At 40.6% G+C, this 22,463-nt stretch overlaps 1 protein-coding gene across 1 annotated transcript; it reads right to left on the reverse strand.

Annotated features, from left to right (window-relative positions):
* Positions 1 to 3,759: 3,759 nt before the first annotated feature.
* gcc1 (GRIP and coiled-coil domain containing 1) lies at positions 3,760 to 22,426 on the reverse strand. Its single transcript, XM_072562733.1, has 3 exons — positions 22,308 to 22,426; positions 9,748 to 10,803; positions 3,760 to 7,683 (listed from the first exon to the last, which is right to left on the reverse strand). Exons 2-3 carry the CDS (start codon positions 10,765 to 10,767, stop codon positions 6,370 to 6,372), a joined length of 2,334 nt encoding a protein of 777 aa, XP_072418834.1. The 5' UTR covers positions 10,768 to 10,803; positions 22,308 to 22,426; the 3' UTR covers positions 3,760 to 6,369.
* Between the last annotated feature and the right edge of the window lie 37 nt (positions 22,427 to 22,463).

Here is a 22,463-nt window from a genome sequence, read left to right on the forward strand (position 1 = left end):
CTGTTAGAGTAGTTCTTTACATGTTCAATTGAAGAGGATAAATCTAATTTTTTTAAAAAAGGCAATGTGTCTAACTGGGAAAGTTTAAGACATTAACCCAGGACAAACTGAACTGGCAGTAGGAAAATAAAGCGCAAATTTATTAAAAGCAAACTGAGCATCACTAACTTTGAGCTCTTTGAAGTAATAGGGGCTTAATGAGCACGTTGCAATGGATGTGGACATGGCTTTCAATAACGCATTTGATAAATACACAATTAGATTATATTAGATTCCCTACAGTGTGGAAATAGGCCCTTCGGCCCAACAAGTCCACACCGACCCTCCGAAGATTAACGCACCCAGACCCATTTCCCTCTGACCAATGCACCTAACACCATGGGCAATTTAGTATGATCAATTCACCTAACTTGCACACCTTTGGACTGTGGGAGGAAACTGAAGCACCGAGGAAACCCCCACAGATATCAGGAGAATGTACAAACTCCACACAGTCAACTGAAGCTGAGATCAAACCTGGGACCTTGGTGCTGTGAGACAGCAGTAGTAACCACTGAGCCACTGATCAAAATAATTCAAAGCCAAGAGATGTCATGAAACATTGCTTTGCAGGTGAAGAAATAGATACAGTGGAGTCCCTGCATGGTCAGTTGTTGATTTTATATATTAAGGGCATTATTTGGGTTTGCAGATGGCCATTCCATCTTTCAGATATGAGGAGAGTGATTTTGAAACAGGGGACACGGTAAGGAAAGGCGGATTCTTTCGGGGATGCTGCAGAGTTACGCACATCATTAAAAACTGACAGCCGGGCTTCTTCCTTCATTTCTTACCTGCACGTATGTAAGGCTCATTCCCACACGTCTGCAAGTGGAGCATATAAACCCAAGAAGGACTCCCGGGAGGATAAGAAACTGGCATTTGCTGAGCATTTGCACCAAGTTTTAAATCTTTCATGTTTTGATCTAATTCTTGCGCTTCACAAGCATTCTCCACTGACACAAAAGGGTTACAATCGTGTTCTGTAAGTCTATACCAGTCCTTGCAATTGTGAGAAAAAGTTAGGTTTACCACAATTTTGATCTGGTGACATTACTATCATATCCATCCTTGTTATGGATGATCCATCCTGGTGGAGGGAAATGTTAACTTGTTTTGTCAATTTGCATTCAAGCATCAATGAAATCAATAGATTTACACAGTTTTGTTTATAAGACATAGTGCAGGTTGGCATTCAGTCATATTTTCTTGTTACGAGTTCTACTGAAAAGGTTCTGTAACATTCAGCTTGTTAGAAACATGATAATATTTCGTAGCAATTTATCTTGCATGTGCAAAGCCAGCTGTTAGGCTTTTAAGCTTAATGAGGTGGTCAGTTGAAACACATGTTATTTTAGTTTATAGAGGCCAGGGTTAGAGGACTTGAGCTGTAGGGAGGGGCTGAATAGGTTAGGGCCGTTTTCCCTGTTGCATCAGAGGCTGAGTGGTTACCTCACAGAGGTTTAAAATCGTAAGGGGCATGGGTAGGGTAAGTCGACAAAGTCTTTTCCCTGAGGTGGGGGAATCCAGAACTAGAGGGTTTAGGGTGAGAGGGGAAAGATATAAAAGGGATCTAAGGGACAACATTTTTACACGGAGGGTGGTGAGTGTATGGAACGAGCTGCCAGAGGATGTGGTGGAAACTGGTACAATAACTACATTTAAAAAGGCATCTGGGTTTATGAATAGGAGGGGTTTAAAGGGATAGAGGCCAAGTGCTAGCAAATGGGACTAGATTATGTTGGGATATCTGGTTGGTATGGACGAGTTGGACTGAAGGGTCTGTTTCCATGCTGTACATCTCTATGATTCTATGAGAAGAAAATGGAGTAAAGAAAATGAAGGTACTAAGTCTTCAGAACATAGATGACTGATGCAATTTCATATAAAGAATGTGTGAAATGATCTAATTTGGCACAAGAAACGTAAAAAGTTGAGCCAATGGAGGGCAGCAAAGAAAGAAATAAGCAGATTATAAGTTTCAGAACAGATGAAAGTTGTGCTGGATAAAGATGACTTTTGAGGAGATGTTGGAAATGTAGAAAGCTTTGACAAATATCACAGAGGACTATTGAATATTTTGAGAAGGTTGTTTAATAGCATCATAAAGGATCTTTGGTTTTTCAAGGTGTGAAGTTCAAAAGCACAAAAATGATACTAAATTTTAATCATTTGAGTACTATGACCAATTTTGGGCACCATAATTTAAGATGGATAGCAAGGTTTTGGAAAATGTTCTGGGAGATTTACAAGATTGGTAGCAACCTAGAAGGGCAATTATATGGAGACACCAGAGAAGCTGAGTTTGTTCTTGGAACAGAAAGGATTAAGCAGAAATTGAGGTCTTGAAAGTTGTAAAGGTTTTTTAGAGAGTGAAAAAGAAGTGGGGGGGGGGGGGGAAGGTGAGGGAGTGGTTGGAGTTGTTTGAGTTGTTTCTATTGGAAGAATATTTAGTAACCAGAAGGGATAGATTTAAGGTGTTTGGTAAAAGAACTGGAACAGAAGTAGTGTAGGGATGTCAAATGTTTGAATGCAGTTTCAAATGGACACAAATTCAGCAAAAGGACACTCAAAATGCATACCTCTGCCACACTATGTTAATGTTATTACATTTACAACTCTTTCTTGAGGTTTTCTCCTGTCTATGTGCTGAGCACAAAATTGTGTCAAGACTATTTTTATTTTGGACTGTGAAATTAAAAATTGAAAAAGGAACAGTGATATATTTCCAAGAAAGAATGATGAACAGCTTGGAGGGGTACTTGTAAATGGTGATATTCCCATGCATCTGCTCCCCTTGATCTTCTAGATGGAAGTGACCAAGGATGTGGAAAGTACTGTGTAAGGGGTCTTAGTGAATTTCTAGTACATCTTGTACATGGCACGCACTGCTGCAATGCAGTGTCATTGTGAATGTTTGCGGATGTGGTGCCATGCAAGTGGATTTCTTGAACACTGTTGGAGCTGCATCTATGCAAGTGGCAAGTAATCCATCATATTCCTGACTTGCATCTTATAGATGGTGGACAGGCTCCAGCGAGTCACATCAATAAGGTTCCAAGCCTCTGACATGCTCTTTTAGCCATAGTGCTTGTATGTGACTAGTTCAATTCAATTTTGGGTCAACAGTAACCCCAAAGATGTTGATAGTGGGGAATTCAGTGATGGCAATACCCTTAAATGTCAAGTGGTAATGGTTTGGTTCTCTTTTGTTGGACCAGAATGGTGCTAATTACTGTGCAATAATTAGTGAATTGACCTACTTCTGACCTTATGAGGCAGCTGAAGGTGGACGAGTTAAGGGTCTGTTGATCTAAAAACCCAACTCTCGTAATCCTGCCCACCCACTCTCTTGCCATTTTGATAAAACACCTTTCTCTTATGTTAGCATCTCTGTCCTGGGCTTGTTGCAATGTTCCAACAACACAAAAGCTTGAGGAACACCAATGAATTTTCCATTTAGACACTTTACAGCTTCGAGGTCTCCATTTTGATTCCATTCTGCCTGTTCTCTGTTTCTCAGCTGTGAGGAGCTTGACATTCTTTAGATAAATAAAAGGTGATTTGACAGCTATTTCTGAAGGACAATTAACAATAGTTAATTAATACTTAATAAGCACATTAAAAAAGCTAGCAGAAATCAACAAGTGGGAGTCTCACACAAAAAAAATTAATACTTTGGGAGTACATTTTGAACTTAATTTTAAATAGATGCTGCAATTGAATAATTACGTACAATGGAATTCAAATGCATTCATTACTAACAGAGTTAAAGGTCTACAATCCCATATGCAATATGACAAAACAATCATACAAAGCACTATCAATACACAAAAATCACAAAGGACAACACAATCCAAATTTATCCTCTGCCAATTCATATCAAAAAATCTCCAAACCAATTTTGATTAGCTACCCTACACATTGGTTACATTTCAAAGGAATTCTTGTAATTGTCCAGGACCAGGAGACATCACAATATGTACGACTGTATAGAATAGCAATGAGAAAGGGGTAAATTCAAATCTACAAGGCAAAAGCAATGTGACTACTGAATGGATTTAAATGTGCCCATTGTGTTTTACAATGCCAAATGCAAATTACCTGTGACTGACAGAACATGGTGATCAATCACTGAACACTAATTCACAAAGATGTACAGCCCAAAACAGACCCTTCCGTTCAACTGATCCATGGTGACCAGACATCCTAAATTAATCTAGTCCCATTGCCAGCAATTGGTCATATCCCAAGAAACTCTTCCTAGGTGTTTGCTCATCTAGATGCACCTTTAATGTTGTAATTGGACCAGCCTCCACCACCACCTCCTCTGGTAGTTCATTCCATATTTGCACCACCCTCTGTGTGAAAATGTTGCCCCTTAGGTTCCTTTTAAATCTTTCCCCTTTCATCTTAAACCTAAACAAACACTCTAGTTTTGGACCCCCCCTACTCTGGGAAAAAAATCTTGACTATTCATTTTATCCATGTCCCTCATGATTTTAAAAACTGCTATAAGGTCATCCCCCAATCTTCTGACGCTGCAGGGAAAATAGCCCCAGCCTCTTCAGCGTCTCCCTATAGCTCAAATCTTCCAATTCTGGCAACATCCTTCTGAATATTTTCTAAACACTTCCAAGTTTCACAACATCCTTCTGATTTAAAAAAAAATCAAAAGGACTATGGATGCTATAAATCAGAGATGAAATGTAAATTGCTGGAGAAGCTCAGCAGTTCTGGCAGCATCTGTGGAGCAAAACAGAATTAATGTTTCGGGTTGAGTGACCCTTCCTCAGATTTCAACATATTTCCTACAGCAGGGAGACCAGAATTGGACACCGTATTCCAAAGGTGGAATGTCCTGTGCAGCCCTAATATGACCTCCCACCCTCCTATGTTCAACACACTGACCAATAAAAGCAAGCATACCAAACACATTCTTCACTACCCTGTCTATCTGCAACTCCACTTTCAAGGAACTATGAACCTGCACTCTAAGGTCTCTTTGTTCAGCAACGCTCCCCAGAATTAAGTTGGGTACCACGTTAGAAAGGCCATGCGTATAGTGGTTTCACTGCCGCTAATAATCTGGAAGAATAGTGGGAAGAGTTTCAATGATAGTTTTCAAAAAGGAACAGTTGGATGTGTATGGGAAAATAAACAGGAAGTGGGATTCATTGATTCGCTGTTCAAAGGAGTCACCAAAGCACGATGGCCCAACAGTATCAGACACCCCAGCAAGTCTATAAGTTACATTTTTCCTTTGGTTGGGTAATCAAAAATCATCTGCAAAACCATTTAGTTTGATGAAACATTCCAAGGCACTACATTAATCAAACTGATCTTGGAAGATAGCGGAGACTTCATTGGAAATCTCAAATCTGTCACGTTCCCCTTTGCACAACTTCAAAGGCAATAGAAATTAAAGGAGAATGATAAGGAACCACGTGCAAATGAGATTTTAAAATTGATGATCGAAATTCCAATACAAAGGATTGAAATCTAAAACACACAAACAATAGAAATTGTTGGAGAAATTCAGCAGAATCTCTGAAGGGTCATTACACTTGAAATATTACCGGTTTTTCTCTTTGCAGATACTGCCAGACCTGTTGAGTTTCTCCAACAATTTTTGTTTATGGGTGCAATCAGATCTCCAGCATCTGCATTTCTTTATTTTGCTAAATCTAAGTTGAGCGAGAGAAACATCGGTAATATATTAGCCTAGCAATGTTCTTTGCACAGAAAAACAGCTATATTTCATTGCACTGAAAAAAGCATTTGTGAAAAGCAAATTAATGCCTGCATTGAACAGCACATAGCCAAAACTCTTCACAACAAAAGAATCAGGAGTAAATGAAATAGGAAAAGAAAGGGATTAAACTAGCCCTTTCTTTAGCTTCTTGTATTGTCCCCATAATAAATACAATAGATTATTTTGTAAACAAGAATGCTATTTTACAAAGCAAAACTTCTTGGCAGTACAATTTGAAGGTCTTAGAGAAACTTTATTTTAAAAAGTTTAGTTTCTTTGAAGAGTTGTTTATGTCATTAATCTTCTCCAAATTGGTATATAGAGATAACTAGTTTACACACTATTCCAATGTTACATTATGAAATAGAGCACTGTTGCCAGATTAGGCAGATAGATGTGCATTAGGAGGATTTAATTTTTTGGCAATGGCAGTGACACTAAGCTACAGTACAGCTAGTGTTTACAGAAACAGATGCCCCACTATAAAACTATTAGTAAGAAATACCTGAAAAAGTGCATTTTCTATTAAATAACCAAATAATAATTACCATGGTCCAGAATAAGCTGTGTGTAAATCATCTTTTGCCAGAACCCCACCAGCTGCTTGCCTGCTGTTTCATCACATTTTGCTTCTCCTGAGGACTAAAGTGCAACACTGTGAGAATAGCTGTTAATGTCTGCTGGCGCCCTAGGGTATCTGGCATGGTTAGGAACCTATATGTTACATTTTTTACATACTCTAGGTTTGCTCCTTCACGTTTCTTGTCCCTGAGATGTTTTTGTATCTCATCTTGAAGAACTTCTTCTACTTCTTTGTGTCGTTCCTTCTCCAACAGAAGGCTGTCCTTCAGTTCATGAACCATAGCTTCCATTTGGTGTTTCTGTTTTCTCAGTGTTGTCACCTCAAGCTCCTTTCGAGCTAGCTGTTCTGCATAATGAAGAAAAGTGGTTTCATTGGATCCTGAAATATTGGCTGTCTGCTTTAGAATATCTTGACAGAAATCTTCTTGAAGGTGATCTGTATTCTCAGGACCTTCCCCATCAGACCAAAACCTACTCTCAATGTAGGTTCTATGATTAGGGAGCCCACTAAAACCTGAACGTAGAGTTTCAGTGTCTCTGTCTTTCTCAGCCAAGACTGCAAGAGCTCTGTCTCTGTGTTTGTGCATTTCTTCTTCCAGTTTAATAACTCTCTCGTGACATTGGCTCTCTAGCTTTTCTATTTCTTTCTTGTGAGTTGCTTGGAGTTGGCTAATGTCTAGATTTTTTGCTTCAATCTCAGCTTTGTGTTTGGTTTCCATTTCATCAAAAGCCAGTCGCTGGGTAATATACTTCTCCTTCAGCTCTGCCAGCTGTTCGCGCAAACTCTCCAGCTCTTTGGTTGTACTGCCATCTTTGGCATTCTTGTTTTTGAGGACAACTTGAGCCCTCATCTTGTAGCGTTCAAACTCTTCCTTCAGCTGTTTCAACTCTTGTTGATAATAGAAAGCGGAGGCCTTTTCACCATCTGATGTTTCAGGTATTTCTGCCATATTAACTTCACAAAGCTTCTCTACATCCAAAGGCTCCTGTGACTTCTGGATTGCCAATACTAGGAGTCGCTTCAGCTTTTCCATTTTGTCCCTTAAAATATTAATATCAAGATTTGACTCATCTATTGTTAGATCTGAAGGGGCTCTGTTGGAAGCAGCAATAGCCAATGTCTTGTTTTCCATATCCAACTGAATTATACGTTCCTTCAATTTGTAAATTGTCATTTTGTCTTTCTGTTTATTCTTGTCGTAAGTGCCAAGGAGATCAGAAAGCTCAGAGACTCTGCTTTCCAAATTTGCGACACGTTCTTCCTCCACTTGAGACAAATGATGCAGCTGTTCCTGTGCCTGAGCAGCCTGAAGCAGATTGAAGGAAAAATGTGTCAACCACAAATGGATTCTAAACTTTGTAACGTTAAAAGAGATACAAGAAATTACTGTAAACAATTTTTTCTGCAGAAGTATGATGTCAGACTGATATTTGTGCACAATTTTACATTGTCAGTGTGTGTAATTCTCACAGCCGAAGCAGTGTGTTATTGGTTGCCAAGAAAACCAAATTAAGGTGGATTTTGAACAATAAGCTTGGCAGCCTGGAGAGAGAAGGCAAAAGTCAAAATTAGATGAGAAATAAATAATCTTTAAATAGCAGAGCACAAGTGCTCATCCCTGGGAGGATGAGCTGTGGTTAAGAAACATATGCAAAATGGGGACAAAAAGCACAAAGATTATTGTAATGAGCAGCACAATGGATTGAGATAAATCTAAAAATATAAAGGAAAACAAACTCATCAATATTAGATAACAATGACAACTTCATTAACAGTGCTGTATAAGGTTAAGTAAAACATCCCAAAGGACTGTTATCAAATGAGGTTTAATATCAAATTAAATCACATAATCAAAAGCTTAGTCAAGAATGTAGGTTGTAAGGCACATCTTGAAGGAGGGAGATCAGGTTGGGGAGTGAATTCCATAATTTAGGACGAAGGCAATCAACAGTGGATTAGAAAGAAGAGGGTCCCAGAAGTCAACTGAATTTGTGCAGAGACTGTAGGCCTGGGACAGGGAAGGGCCAGGGATAGAGGGATTTGAAAACAAGGATGAGAACTGTAAAATCAAAGCATTATCAGATGGAAGCAATTGATGCAAGTACAGAAATGGCCACAGAGGTTTGGATGAGCCTTACAGAGAGTGCAAGGTGGGAGGCCTGCAGGAAAGCTGTTACATTTGAAAAGAATCAAGTCTCAGTACACAAGCAAAGTTAATTACACTGAGAAAACGGCCAAGAGGATGACTATAATGTCGGTTTTGATGGTTGATATCAAAGCAACAAGCTCAATCATTCGAGGGACATAGAAGATGACAAGTTTTATCTCTGACTCAGAAGGACTGGGTTGTATAAACTCCTGGAATTACTGCTCATGAGTGAACTTACCAACAACTTAACTTAAACTAATTGGAATTTGTCATATGTGATAGATGTGCTACTCAAAGTTAGGTGCTTCATATTTCCTCAGAAATTAAGCAGTTCATGCCAGCATTCGACAGGACCTGGAAACATTTTGACATGGGATGTTCAGTGACAAGGAACACTTGTACCACACATGCCACGCAATGACTATCTTCAATACAAGAGAATCTAACCATCTTTTCATGACATTCAACATCCTAGAGACTCATCATTGACCGGTAATTCAACTGGATTAACCCTATAAATACTGCGACTAGAAGGTCAGAGATGAGGCTGAGAATACTTATATCGATGAGTGCAGTGTCAACACTCAAGAAATCTAACTCATCTCAGGCCAATATATTCCACTTAACTGGGATTCCATTCACTCCCTCACCACAGATGCACAGTAGCAGCAGTGTGTACTACCTACAAGAAAAACTGCAGCAATCAGCTAAAGTGCCTGCAATTTTATCCTCTGAATCTGCAACCTCACTTAGAAAAAGATGGGTTGTTGATGCCAGAGAGGAAAATGGGACAAATTTAGTTTGGGATACCCAGTCGGTGTGGATGAGTTGGACAAAAGGGTATGTTTCTGTGCTGTATGACTCTAAATTCTCCTCCAAATCTTACACCACCCCAACAGAACACTTTGTATTCAAAATTTCCCAAAGGAATTAAGGATGAACAATAAATGCTGGTCTTGTCAATTACACTACAGCCCACAGAAAAATAAATGAGATAAACACAACAGTCACAGGTACAATGCCATTCAAAATCCTGAGAGAGAATGTTGCCATAAATTTCAGTAAAATTCTTTCAGCTATGCCTGTACTAAGAAAAAACATTCTCAAATTGTTCTGAAAACATTCCAAATACTTTAAAAATATATGACATGGGAAGATGCAGTATTAGAATCAGGACAAAAAAGGTCCATATCCATTTGCTGCTATGAGTCCATACTCTACCTTTTTTATTTCCAGTTGAAGCTGTGCCTGATAACGAGCTTTGGTCTCACTTATTTCTTCCTCCAATTCCTTTACACGTGGGTCTGGTCTTGTTTTCTCTTCTTCAGCAAGCCGTAATGCACACTTCACCTCATCTACTTCCCGACTCAGATGCTTCATTTGAGACTCACAGTCATCCACCCTGTCTGCTGCGTGGCTTTTTGTTGTCAACATATCCCTTGTGTCTTCTAGTTTCAGTTCTACATCTTGGCGTAAAGCTCTCTCTTCCTGCAACAACATTTGAAGTTCTTGGAGCATTGAGGCATGATCGCTCTGTTCCCGACTTCGTTCATGCTGCTGGGTAATGATGCGAGCTTTGGCCTCTGCGAGCTGCTCCTGGACTTTATTAATCTCTACTTCATAGTTGGCATTTTCTTCTTCAAACCTTTGGGTCAACGTTTCTAGCTCCTGCCTCATTTTCTTTTTGTCTGTTAAATAGGAGGCCTCCATGCGTGATTTTTCCTGTGTGACAGTTGCCAAAGAATTGGTCAGTGTTGCCAATTGGCTCTTCAACTGCATAATTTTATCCATGTCACTGTGGCTTTGCTGCTCACCACTCCCAACACTGATGCCGCTTTCTGAACCATTAGCTTCTTCAGATTTTGGGGAGAAATTTCCTCCAGCCACATGTTCCACTGACCCTTTGTCTTCCTCATTCAATTCTCCTTTGGTGCTAGCTGCTGCATCCATACTATTCATTGTCCCCACACTGTCCTCACTATGAACTGAGCTTTGGTCATCTCCTGGTTCACAGGCTGTACCAGGACCTAAGTTCTGCAAACTTTTATCGACCTCTTGTGACACAGAGAGGACTTTCAAACTGGCCTCTAATGCCTCCTTTTCTTTGAGGAGGCTTTTATAAGCACGAACTACATCTCTGAGACGTGTCTGGTATTGGAACAGTTGCTTCTTCTGTGCCTCAATTGTATCCAAAAGTTCTTTCTTACTGGGGCCACCAAAGTTTACACCAAACTTCTCCATTTCTATTCAAAGAAGATCTCATAGCAAGGAGTTCATCTGCAACAAGGAGGAAAATAAATTCAATAAAATCAATTCCTGTACCATGTGATGTTTCAATGTGGCAAAGTGAGCAGACGAAACTTGACAAACACTTTCCATCTCTGTGGATAATAAGAGGTTATTTTTGAGAATTAACTTAGTCTGCTTTCTTGACTTACTTTTACAGTCTATGATAAGACATAAGGCATACGAGTAGAAGCAGCCATTCAGACCATTGGGTTTGCTCCAGCATTGGGGCGGCAGAGTGGCTCAGTGGTCAGCACTGCTGCCTCACAGCACTAGGGACCTGGGTTCGATTCCAGCCTCAGGCGACTGTCTGTGCGGACTTTGCACATTTTCCGTGTCTGCGTGGGTTTCCTCTGGGTGCTCCAGTTTCCTCCCACGTTCCAAAAGATGTGCAGGTCAGGTGAATTGGCTATGCTAAATTGCCCATAGTGATAGATGCATGAGTCAGGGGTAAATGTAGGGAAAATAAGTCTGGGTAGGTTACTCTTCGGAGGGTCGGTGAGGACTTGTTGGGCCGAAGGGCCTGTTTCCACACTGTAGGGAATCTAATCTAATCTGAATTTAATTGGGGCTAATCTGACTAGCCTCAACTCCATTTTTCTGCTTTTTTCCCATAATCTTTCATCTCTTATATTTGAAAAATCTACATCAGGCTTGAATATACTTAGTTATGCAGCCTCAACAGTCCTCAGTGGAAAAGAATTCCACATATTCATTACCCTCTGAGAACACAAACAGGAGTAGTCCATTCAGTCCCTTGAGCCTGTCTTGCCATTAAATGAGATCATGGCTGATGTGTGACCAAATTCCATGGCCTTTGGCACATATCCCTAAATAGTTTTGCCAGACAGAAATTTCTCTACCTCAGATTTAAAACTAAATGCTGACCTGGCATCCATAGTCATTTTTGGAAGAGAGTTCCAAACATTTACTATTGTGTTTAGAAGTGCTTCCTAATATCTCTCCTCAACAGTCTGGCCCTAATTCTCAGATTATGTCCCCTAGCTCTAGAATCCCCAAACAGTAGAAATAGTTTATCTTTATGATTAGATTAGATTAGATTCCCTACAGTGTGGAAACAGGCCCTTCCGCCCAACAAGTCCACATCAACCCTCCGAAGAGTAACCCACCCAGACCCATTTCCCTCTGGCTAATGCACCTAACATCAAGGACAATTTAGCATAGCCAATTCACCCGATCTGCACATTTTTGAACCGGTGGGAGGAAACCGGAGCACCTGGAGGAAACCCACACAGACAAGGGGACAATGTGCAAACTCCACACAGTCACAATTCCAAGGCTGGAATTGAACCTGGGACCCTGGTGCTGTGAGGCAGCAGTGCTAACCACTGAGCCACCGTGCTACCCTACCGTCTTTTAATATCTTGAAGAATTCAATCAGATCATCTCGGAGAGAAACCAGGTATAATCTGTATCATCTCACCTCATAACTTAATCCCTGAAGTCTAGGTATCATTCTTGTAAACCTATGCTGTACTAACTTCACCTAAGGAGCAGCACTTCGAAAGCTTGTTATTTTAAATAAACCTGTTGGACTATAACCTGGATCTTGTCCACCACAGTCCAGCACCGGCACCTCCACATTGTACTCACTCCAAGGTCAATATGTCTTTTCCAAGGCTGGGTGCCCAGAGCAGATCACAGTACTCCATGGCTTTTCTTTTTAAAAATTGCAGCATACCTTTTGCATCCTTACACTCCAGTCCTCTCAATATAAGGCCAGCGCTCCATTAGCTTTCTTGGTCATTTTCTGCACCTGTTCATAGCATTTTAAAGATTTATGCCCTAAACTCCCGATTTTCTTTGGACATCCACTATATTTAACCTTATACCATTGTGAAACTATCCTATCAGTCAAAAATGGATATCTTACATTGAACTCCATCTGCCATAGTTTTACCCATTCTCGTAGTCTATCAATGTCTCTTTGTAATTTTATGCTACCTTCTACACTGTCTGCAATGCTACCTACTTCAGTATTGTGTATGTTCTGAAGATTACAGGATAAATGTGAACTCACTGGAGAGATCATGGAAGCAATTTGCAAGAACAGTTCCAGGGATGAGAAACTTCAATTATAATGATAGATTGAAGAAGTTGAGCCTGTTCTCCTTGCTGGCTAATACATCACTATTCAGATGATAATCTGCCTTTCTGGTTTTGCTATCAAAGTAATTAACCTCACATTTATCCACATTATACTTTATCTGTCAGTATGGGTAGATCTGAGAAATGTTAAGGGTAGAAAGACCCAAATGGCAGTTTTCTACAGGCCCCCAAACAGTAGTCTGGCTATAGGGTGTAAGTTGAATAAGGAGTTGAAATTGGCCTGTCGCAAAGGTATGACTACATTTGTTATAGGGGATTTCAACATGGAGGTAAACTGGGAGAATCAGGATGGTACTGGACCCCAAGAAAGGGAGTTTGTGGAATGCCTCCGAGATGGATTCTTTGAACAGCTTGTACTGGAGCCTACCAGGGAGAAGGCAATTCTGGATCTGGTGTGGTGTAACAAACTGGATTTGATCAAGGGCCTTGAAGTAAAGGAGCCATTAGGAAGTATGATAAGTTTTAATCTGCAATTTGAGAGGGAGAGGGGAGAATCAGTATTGCAGTTGAACAAAGAAAACTATGGAGCTATGAGGGAGGAGCTAGCCAAAGTTCAATGGTTCAATACCCTAGCAGGGATGGCAGTGGAACAACAATGGCAGGTACTTCGGGATATTAGATTAGATTACTTACAGTGTGGAAACAGGCCCTTCGGCCCAACAAGTCCACACCGACCCGCCGAAGCGCACCCACCCAGACCCATTCCCCTACATTTACCCCGCACCTAACACTACGGGCAATTTAGCATGGCCAATTCACCTAACCTGCACATTTTTGGACTGTGGGAGGAAACCGTAGCACCTGGAGGAAACCCACGCAGACACGGGGAGAATGTGCAAACTCCACACAGTCAGTCGCCTGAGTCGGGAAATGAACCCAGGTCTCTGGCGCTGTGAGGCAGCAGTGCTAACCACTGTGCCACCGTGCTGCCCACAGAAGTTGACTTCAGTGAGCCTGACGTGATATAATGCAGAAGGTGCAGGATCAGTTCATTCCAAAGAGGAAAAAAGATCCTAAGGGGAGGCAGGTGTAGCCGTGGCTGATGATAGAAGTCAAGAACTGTATAAAGATAAAAGAGAAGAAGTATAACATAGTAAAGATGGGCTGGAAGCCAGAGGACTGGGAAACATTTAAAGAGCATCACAGTATAACTAAGAAGGCAATATGTGGAGAAAAGAAATTACATACAAAGGCAAACTGGCCAAAAATAAAGGAGGATAATAAAAGCTTTTTTAGGTATGTGAAAAGAAAACAAAGGTTTAACTAAAATTGAGCCCTTGAAGACATAAACGGGTTAATTTATTTTGGGGAACAAGGAAATGGCAGAAGAGATGAATAAGTATTTTGGATCTGTCTTCACTGGGGAAGACAAGCAATCTCCCAGATGTAATAGTGGCTGAAGGACTTAGGGTAATGGATGAACTGAAGGAAATTTATATTAGGCAGGAAATGGTGGTGGATAGACTGTTAGGTCTGAAGGCTGATAAGTCCCTGATGGTCTGCATACCAGGGTACTTAAGGAGGTGGTTCTCGAAATCGTGGATGCATTGTAATCATTTTCCAATGTTCTATAGATTCAGGATCAGATCCTGTGGATTGGAGGGTGGCTAACGTTGTCCCAGTTTTCAGGAAAGGAGGGAGAGAGTGAACAGGAAATTATAAACCGGTTAGCCTGACGTCAGTGGTGGGAAAGATGCTGGAGTCAATTATAAAAGATGAAATTACGACTCATTTGGATAGCAGCAACAGGATAGGTCAGAGTCAGCATGGATTTACGAAGAAGAAATCGTGCTTGACTAACCTTCTGAAATTTTTTGAGGATGTAACTATGAAGATGGACAAGGGAGAGCTAGTGGATGAAGTGTACCTGGACTTTCAGAAAGCCTTTGATAAAATCCCACGTAGGAGATTAATGAGCAAAATTAGAGCACATGGTATTGGGGGCAAAACTCTGACTTGGATTGAAAATTGGCTGGCTGACAGGAAGCAAAGAGTAGTGATAAATGGCTCCCTTTCGGAATGGCAGGCGCTGACCAATGGGGTACCACAAGGTTTGGTGCTGGGACCGCAGCTGTTTACAATATACATTAATAATATAGATAAAAGTATTAAAAGTAATATTAGCAAATTTGCTGATGACAAAGCTGGGTGGCAGGGTGAAATTTGAGGAGGATGTTATGAGAATACAGAGTGATTTTGACAGGGTAGGTGAGTGGACGGATGCATGGCAGATGCAGTTTAATGTGGATAAATGTGTGGCTATCCACTTTGGTGGCAAGAATAGGAAGGCAGATTACTATGTAAATGGAGTCAAGTTAGGTAAAGGGGAAGTACAACGAGATCTAGGTATTCTTGTACATCAGTCAATGAAAGCAAGCATGCAGGTACAAGCAGGCAGTGAAGAAAGCTAATGGCATGCTGGCCTTCATAACAAGAGGAATTGAGTATAACAGCAAAGAGGTCCTTCTGCAGCTGTACAGGGCCCTGGTGAGACCGTACCTGGAGTATAGTGTGCAGTTTTGGTCTCCAAATTTGCAGAAGGACATTCTGGCAATTGAAGGAGTGCAGCGTAGGTTCACGAGGTCAATGCCTGGAATGGTGGGATTATCATATGTTGAAAGATTGGAGCGACTGGGCTTGTATACACTTGAGTTTAGAAGAATGAGAGGAGATCTGATTGAGATGTATAAGATTTTTAAAGGATTGGACACTCTGGAGGCAGGAAGCATGTTTCCGCTGATGGGTGAGTTCAGAACCAAAGGACACAGTTTAAAAAATGGGGTAGGCCATTTAGAACAGAGTTGAGGAGAAACTTCTTCACCCAGAGAGTGATGGGTGTATGGATTGCTCTGCCCCAGAAGGCAGTGGAGGCTAAGTCTCTGGATACTTTCAAGAAAGAGTTGGATAGCGCTCTTAAGGATAGTGGAATCAAGGGTTATGGGAATAAGGCAGGAACAGGATACTGCTTGTGGATGATCAACCATGATCATAATGAATGGTGGTGCTGGCTCAAAGGGTCGAATGGCCTACTCCTGCACCTATTGTCTATTGACATGGATTGCCCACAGACTCAACTTGTCCAAATCACACTGAAGCATGTCTTCATTCCCTGCTACAGTTCATCATCTTCTCACCCAACTTTGTCTTGTCTGCAAACTTAGAGATGTTGCATTTAGTTTCTACATACAATATCCTTAACTTTATTAATAGGGATATAAACTACAAGAGAAAGGCGGTGATGTTGAATTTGTGTAAGCCACTTGTTAGATCTTGGCTGGCATATCATGTAGCATGCCATGTGACAGGAGTGTGTCAATGCACTGCAGGGGGTCCAAAAGTTGCAGAGGGTTCAAGAATGGTTCCAGGGATCAGAAATTTCAGTAATGACGATAGACTGAAGAAGTTGAGACTGTACTCCATGGAGAGAAGAAGGTTAAAATAAGATTTAATATAGGTTTTCACAACCATAAGCAGGCTAGATACAGCAGATAGGAAGACATTGTTCCTGCTTGGAAAAAGGAACAAAAACAAGAGGGTACAGATTTAAAGTGATTTGTAAAAGAAGCAAAGGTAACATGAGAACATTTTTCCACTCTAAGTAGTTAGAATATGAAATATGCTGCCTGGTGGTGCGTGGTGGAGATAGATTCAACTGAAGTATTCAATAGGCCATTGGACAACTATTTGAATAACAATAATGTGCAACAATATTGGGAAAATTAGATGATTACTTCAAGCCAATGATGCTAACTTAATGAGCCAGTGCAGCTAGTGGTCAAATGGCTCCTCCTGCATTGTAACACTACCATGACTCTCAGATTCCATGATATTTCAGCTGCTATGTCCCAGCTAAACAGAGTTCTGCTTATCCATTGATGGGCGATAAAAATTGAACTTTTGGCTGCTCAAATGCCTTTTCACATCTCATCCAATTTTGATTTCTCAATTACTGATGTAAGAAAGAGATTCCTTCTAACATAGGAAAAGGAATATGGTAATTAGCCCCTCAAGCCTGTTCTATTAGTCAAGTTTATTGATCTGTGATCTAGCTCCATTATCCTACCTTTGCTTTATATCCTTTGATGTATTTCAGTTAACAAAAAAGTTTTAAACAAATTCAATATCAACAATCAACCTGACATCAACTGATGCTTGTAGAAAGTGGTTCCAAACTTTGAACCACTCTACATATAGGAGTTCTTTTCTTAGCCAGTTGCAAAATGGCTGACTCTAAATTTTGGGCTATGTTCCCAAGATAACAGCATAGTTTTTCTCCAAGTATATTGTTGAATATCTTGAAAACCAAAGTAAATTATCCCTTCATCTTAAATTGAAGGCAAGCATTTTAGATTATTTTCTGTACTTGCATCTGATGTTGATCATCATATTCCCTAAAGCTCTTTGGATTTCCACTATTTTTACCTACTCACCATTTTGAAAATACTGGGCCAATGCCTTTTAAGGTCCAAAGTAGACAAACTCGTTGTCTAAATTATTCCATTTGGCACAGTTTCTTAGCCTGTTTAATGCTTGTTTGCAATTGTTTACAATGCAGTCTACCTTTGTGCTATTGCCAAACTGGATATGCTGGCCTGTAGTCTTTTACCAAAGTCATTAATACAGTTGATGTTACACCTCAATAGGGTAGTGCGCTGAAAATCGCATCCCCTATTCCCAGCATTGTCATGATAATTACAGATTTTTTAATATTCAAATTTCCCCAGATTACCTGTCTTTTAATTCCAGGTTGACAGAGCATGGAGAGGTTTCTGTACATAAGAATTGTTATTTATTTTAATAAATAAATTCAGACTACAGATTAATAATTACAAACAGTCAACATACAGTTTCTAGTTAAAAGCCCCTTATAAAACACCCTCTAGACAAACCGAGAAAGAAAAACATGAGTATCATGGCTGGAAGAAAAGGCAATTGAATGGTCGCCTCCTGTCCAGTATTGAAGGAGATGATCCTTTTGGTTTGTCAAGTGCTACTGTTCCACAATCTTCCTTCTCCACATACTTACAGATGTTTGTGGAAGGCATAGTGTAACTGGCTTGCTCTTATAAAGCATCTCATTTAGTGATTAAAAGCCACAGTTTACAGAAACTGATGAGGGGAAATAAAATGGCTTTCTTGACGCTTGAAGAGACTTCTTATAACTGCAAAGAAAAGTACAGCTTTCTTTTCAGACGACTTCTTCCAAGGCATTCACACCCACAAAGTGCTCAGCTAACTGACAATCAGTCAATCACATAGTTGTTGACATGGAGAAGATCTTTGATATTAATAGCTGGTTATCATTCAACAACCCAGATTGTTGCTGGCCAAACTTCATTTTGTACACACTCACTGGTTCTAGCTGACCAGCAACTAAACCTTCCCTCACTGCTTAAACAAACAGCAGTGTAACCAGCACTCTCAATGAGTGTTGGTAAGCAGATTTGGAAAAAAGTGTAGTAAACGACTACACAACCTTCCATTTTAAAAATCACCTTTTCCTATTTCACTCCACAATCAACTACATGGAAAAGTAAAATGTTATCTTTACTTTGGTCAAGTTTCAATCCTAATACAGATCCCAATGGGACAGCACAGATTTCCTAATAATCTACATACTCCCAAAACGGCACGGTGGCTCAGTGGTTAGGACTGCAGTCTCTCAGCACCAGCAACCTGGGTTTGATTTCAGCCTTGGACGACTGTCGGTGTGGAATTTGCATATTTTCTGCATGGGTTTTCTCTCACAATCCAAAGATGTATACGTTAGTTGAAGTGGCCATGCTAAATTGCCCATAGTGTTCAGTGATGTGTAGGTTGGGGGTAAATGTAGAGTAATGGGGAATGGGTTTGGGTGGGATACTCTTCGGAGACTTGGTGTGGACTTATAGGGCTGACAAGCCTGTTTCCACGCTGTTAGGGATTCTATGATTTTTAAGAGGACTGTAAATGGGGACCAAAATGTGAGGCACTCATGCCAGTGCAGAGGATCCCAGAGAATTTAATTGAAGCAACAGCAAGGTTTCTGAACTAGTCATTTATTTTTGAATAGCGTCAATATTTTTCAGTTTTTTCATAGTTCACTATACACATTAATAAGCTGCTATTTGTTTCCGTGTTGCAATTCTGACTTTCCAACATAGCTGTTACTTGTTGATCCATGCGATCAGGTGACAGGTGGTGGGTATGCCACATATTCTTCAATAAATAGATTATAGCACTGAGGAGTTAAGTTAATGGGAAGGCAATGACCTAATGGCAATGTCACTGGACTAGTTAATCCCAGGGTCTTAGGTTGGAATCCCACCAAAGCAGATGGTAACCTTTACATTCAACAGCATTCTGGAAATAAAGGTTGGTCCAATGGTGAACATATAATAGTTGTTGCCCTAGTTTAGATCTGACAATTTAAGTCAAGCTGGCTTAGACCTCTATGGCCATATCCCATGAACAAATAAATAAGAAAAATCATAGGCTAATGTAATTCAGATGGTACGAAATTAGACATCTGTTTCAGTTCCTATGAATTGTCTGATTTCAAAAACTGGAGCCTGGCCTTGATGTGGGAAGGTCTGCAGTGTATACTTTCTTAAGATATGTTTCATTAGTTTGTAGAACAAGACACCATAAGTTTCTTCTATCATTCCATACTGTCAACAATGCTGCCTAACTTTGTATCATCAACAGATTTGCATATGACTTTCTATGCCATTAATCAAGAAATTCCTCATTCCCCACTCCTCCCCCCCCCCACTAGGACTGAAGTAATGCTTCTGGTCCTAAAATCTCCTACAAGGGGAACATCATTTTCACATTTACCCTATCAAGTCCTCTAAGAATCTTATATGTTGTAATAAGGTCCCTGGAGCATCGGAGGCTAAGAGGTGACTTTATAGAGATTTATAAATCTATGAGAGGCACAGATAGGGAAAATAGACAGGGTCTTTCCCCTGGGGTGACAGAGTACAGAATTAGAGGGCATAGGTTTAAGGTGACAGGAGAAAAATTTAAATACTTAAGGCACAACTTTTTCATACAGAGAGTGGTGCATGTATGGAAATGAGCTGCTACAAGAAGTGGTGGAGGCTGGTACAATTACAACATTTAAAAGGCATCTGGATGGGTATATGAATAGAGGGAAATGGGCAAAGTGCTGGCAAATGGGACTAGATTAGGTTAGGATATCTGGTCAGCATCGACGAATTGGACCGAAGGGTCTGTTTCCATGCTTTACATCTCTTTGACTCTAACATTCATCGAAATTTCAATGAGTATAGGCCCAACCTCGCCTTATAAAACATATACGGTATCAACCTAGTGAATCTTCTCTGGACTATCTGCAACGCCAGTATATCTTTCCCTCGGTAAGGGGTCCAAAACTTCATAATGTTCCTCCTCTGGTCTGACCAGTGGAGAGGCTTTACTGCATTCTCTCTCAAGTAAAGGTCAACCTTCTATTTGTGTTCACACTTACACTGAATTTGGATACTAGCTTTTATGATTCATGGATAAGGACTCCCAAATGCCTCTGTTGTGTAGTCCTTCTGCAGTGGTTTTTCTATTTCAATAATATTCTGGTCATCTATTGTCCCTGTCAATGGGTATAATGTCATTGTTTCCTTACATTATATGCCACCTGTCAAGTTTTTGCCCACTCACCTAACCTGTCTAAATCCCTCCAAAGACACTTTTCGTCATCATCTCCACTTGCTTTCCGCAAATTTTCCTCATTTAAGTCAGAGAAAGGTACATCTGCACTGCTGGTGTAGTGGACAGTGAGAAAGATTGTCTGAGAGTACAAATGGGACCTTGGTCAGATGGGCCGAGGAGTGGCAGATGGTGTTTAATTGAGATAAATGTAAGATGCTTTGCTTTAGTAGGGCAAATCAAGGCAGGACTTGTATAATTAATGGTAGGCTCCTGGGGAGTGTGGCCAAAGAAACCTTGGGGTGCAATAGTTCCTTGATGGTGGAATCACAGGTACACAGGGTAATGAAGAAAGCCATTGGTACATATGCCTTTGTTAGTCAGTGTATTGAGTAAAGGAGTTAGGATGTGCTAGTCTGGAATACTGCATTCAGTTTTGGTCTCCCTGTTACAGGAAAAATGTTGTTAAACTTGAAAAGGTGCAGAAAAGATTTACAAGGATGTTGCTGGGGTTGGAAGCTTTGAGCTATAGGGAGAGGCTGAATAGCCTAGGACCATTTTCCCTGGAGTACAGAGGGTGAGGGATGACTTTACAGACGTTTATAAAATCATGAAGGATAGGGTGAATAGTCAAAGTTCTTGTTCCCCAGGATAGGGGATTCAAAAACATGAGGATATAGATTTAAGGTGAGAGGGGAAAAGATCTAAAACTGATCTAAAGGGTAACATTTTCATGCAGAAGGTGGTGCATATAGAATAAGCTGCCAGAGGCAGAGGAGGTTGATATAAATACAACATTTAAAAGAAATCTGAACGGGTACATGAGTAGGAAGGAATTAAGAGGGATATGGGCCAAATGCTGGCAAATGGGACTAGATTAATTTAGAATATTTGGTCAGCAGTTGGACCAAAGGATTTCTTTCCATGCTGTACACCTCTATGACTATTTACAAACAGGTTGCAGAAAGAGCCCAATGTGAATTTGGCCTTTGGTAGAGTCAGAGTAAGTCAGTCAGTCACCTGTACAATTCTGTGAAGTTTAGTTCAATCTCTGCAGAATTCATAAGTGGAAACCAGCAGATGCACTTACATCTGGGTTTTTCAAAAAGCATTTGACAAAGTGATTATTATACAAGGTTACGAGTAATATACTCATTCAGATGGACGTTTAGTTAACAGACAAAAATTCCTGGGAACTTACTGTTTGCGACTTACTGGTGCTTCCTACATTGTCATAATGCACTTTAATTTTTGTAAAACGATTTGGAATGTTGTTATGAAATGCACAGTATAACAAAATACAATAAGTTCAAAAAATTAGTCACTTATTTGCAGCGCCTTGTATCAACTGAGAATTTGTCAAAACGTTGAGCACTTTCCGAGGTGTATTTATTGTTGTAGGGAACAATTTCCGTTTAACAAAATCCCCAAAACAATAATTCGTAAAGTTCAGATTACTTGTTTAATACGACCCTAAGGAGTGATGTTGTTTGAAGGACATTGTTTAGCACTAGGTCGGGGAAAACAGCGGCGTTTGTCTAAAATGCCCCCGAGATCTCTCTCAGCGTCTGACGGGGGCCTCAGTGAAACTAAAGGCCTCACGCGCGGAGAGCAGCGGACTCAGTGTCAACCAACACCCTCGGGCCTCACACCACACTCCAAAACCCACCCTCACCCAACTATAACGTCTTCATGTCAGCCATAAAGCGATTTCTCACCCAGACCCGCCTCCTCTCCGGGCTGACTGCCGCCTTCAATCCGAGACCAAGCCGCTGAGGCCAGAAAACCTTTGCTGACGTCTCCAATGGAACAGGATAGACGCCATCTTGGGAAGGTCACCGAGCTCGGGGTGAAGGGGCAGCCGGGTGACGTCA

Source organism: Chiloscyllium punctatum, chromosome 44, assembly GCF_047496795.1.
Source record: "Chiloscyllium punctatum isolate Juve2018m chromosome 44, sChiPun1.3, whole genome shotgun sequence".
In the NCBI taxonomy this organism is placed as follows: Eukaryota; Metazoa; Chordata; class Chondrichthyes; order Orectolobiformes; family Hemiscylliidae; genus Chiloscyllium; species Chiloscyllium punctatum.

Coding starts and splice junctions, on each gene's coding strand:
- gcc1 (XM_072562733.1), bottom strand. CDS start 10,767: ATGGAGAAGTTTGGTGTAAACTTTGGTGGCCCCAGTAAGAAAGAACTT. Junction 7,684..9,747: donor TTCAACTGGAAATAAAAAAG/GTAGAGTATGGA, acceptor AATCTGCTTCAG/GCTGCTCAGGCACAGGAACA.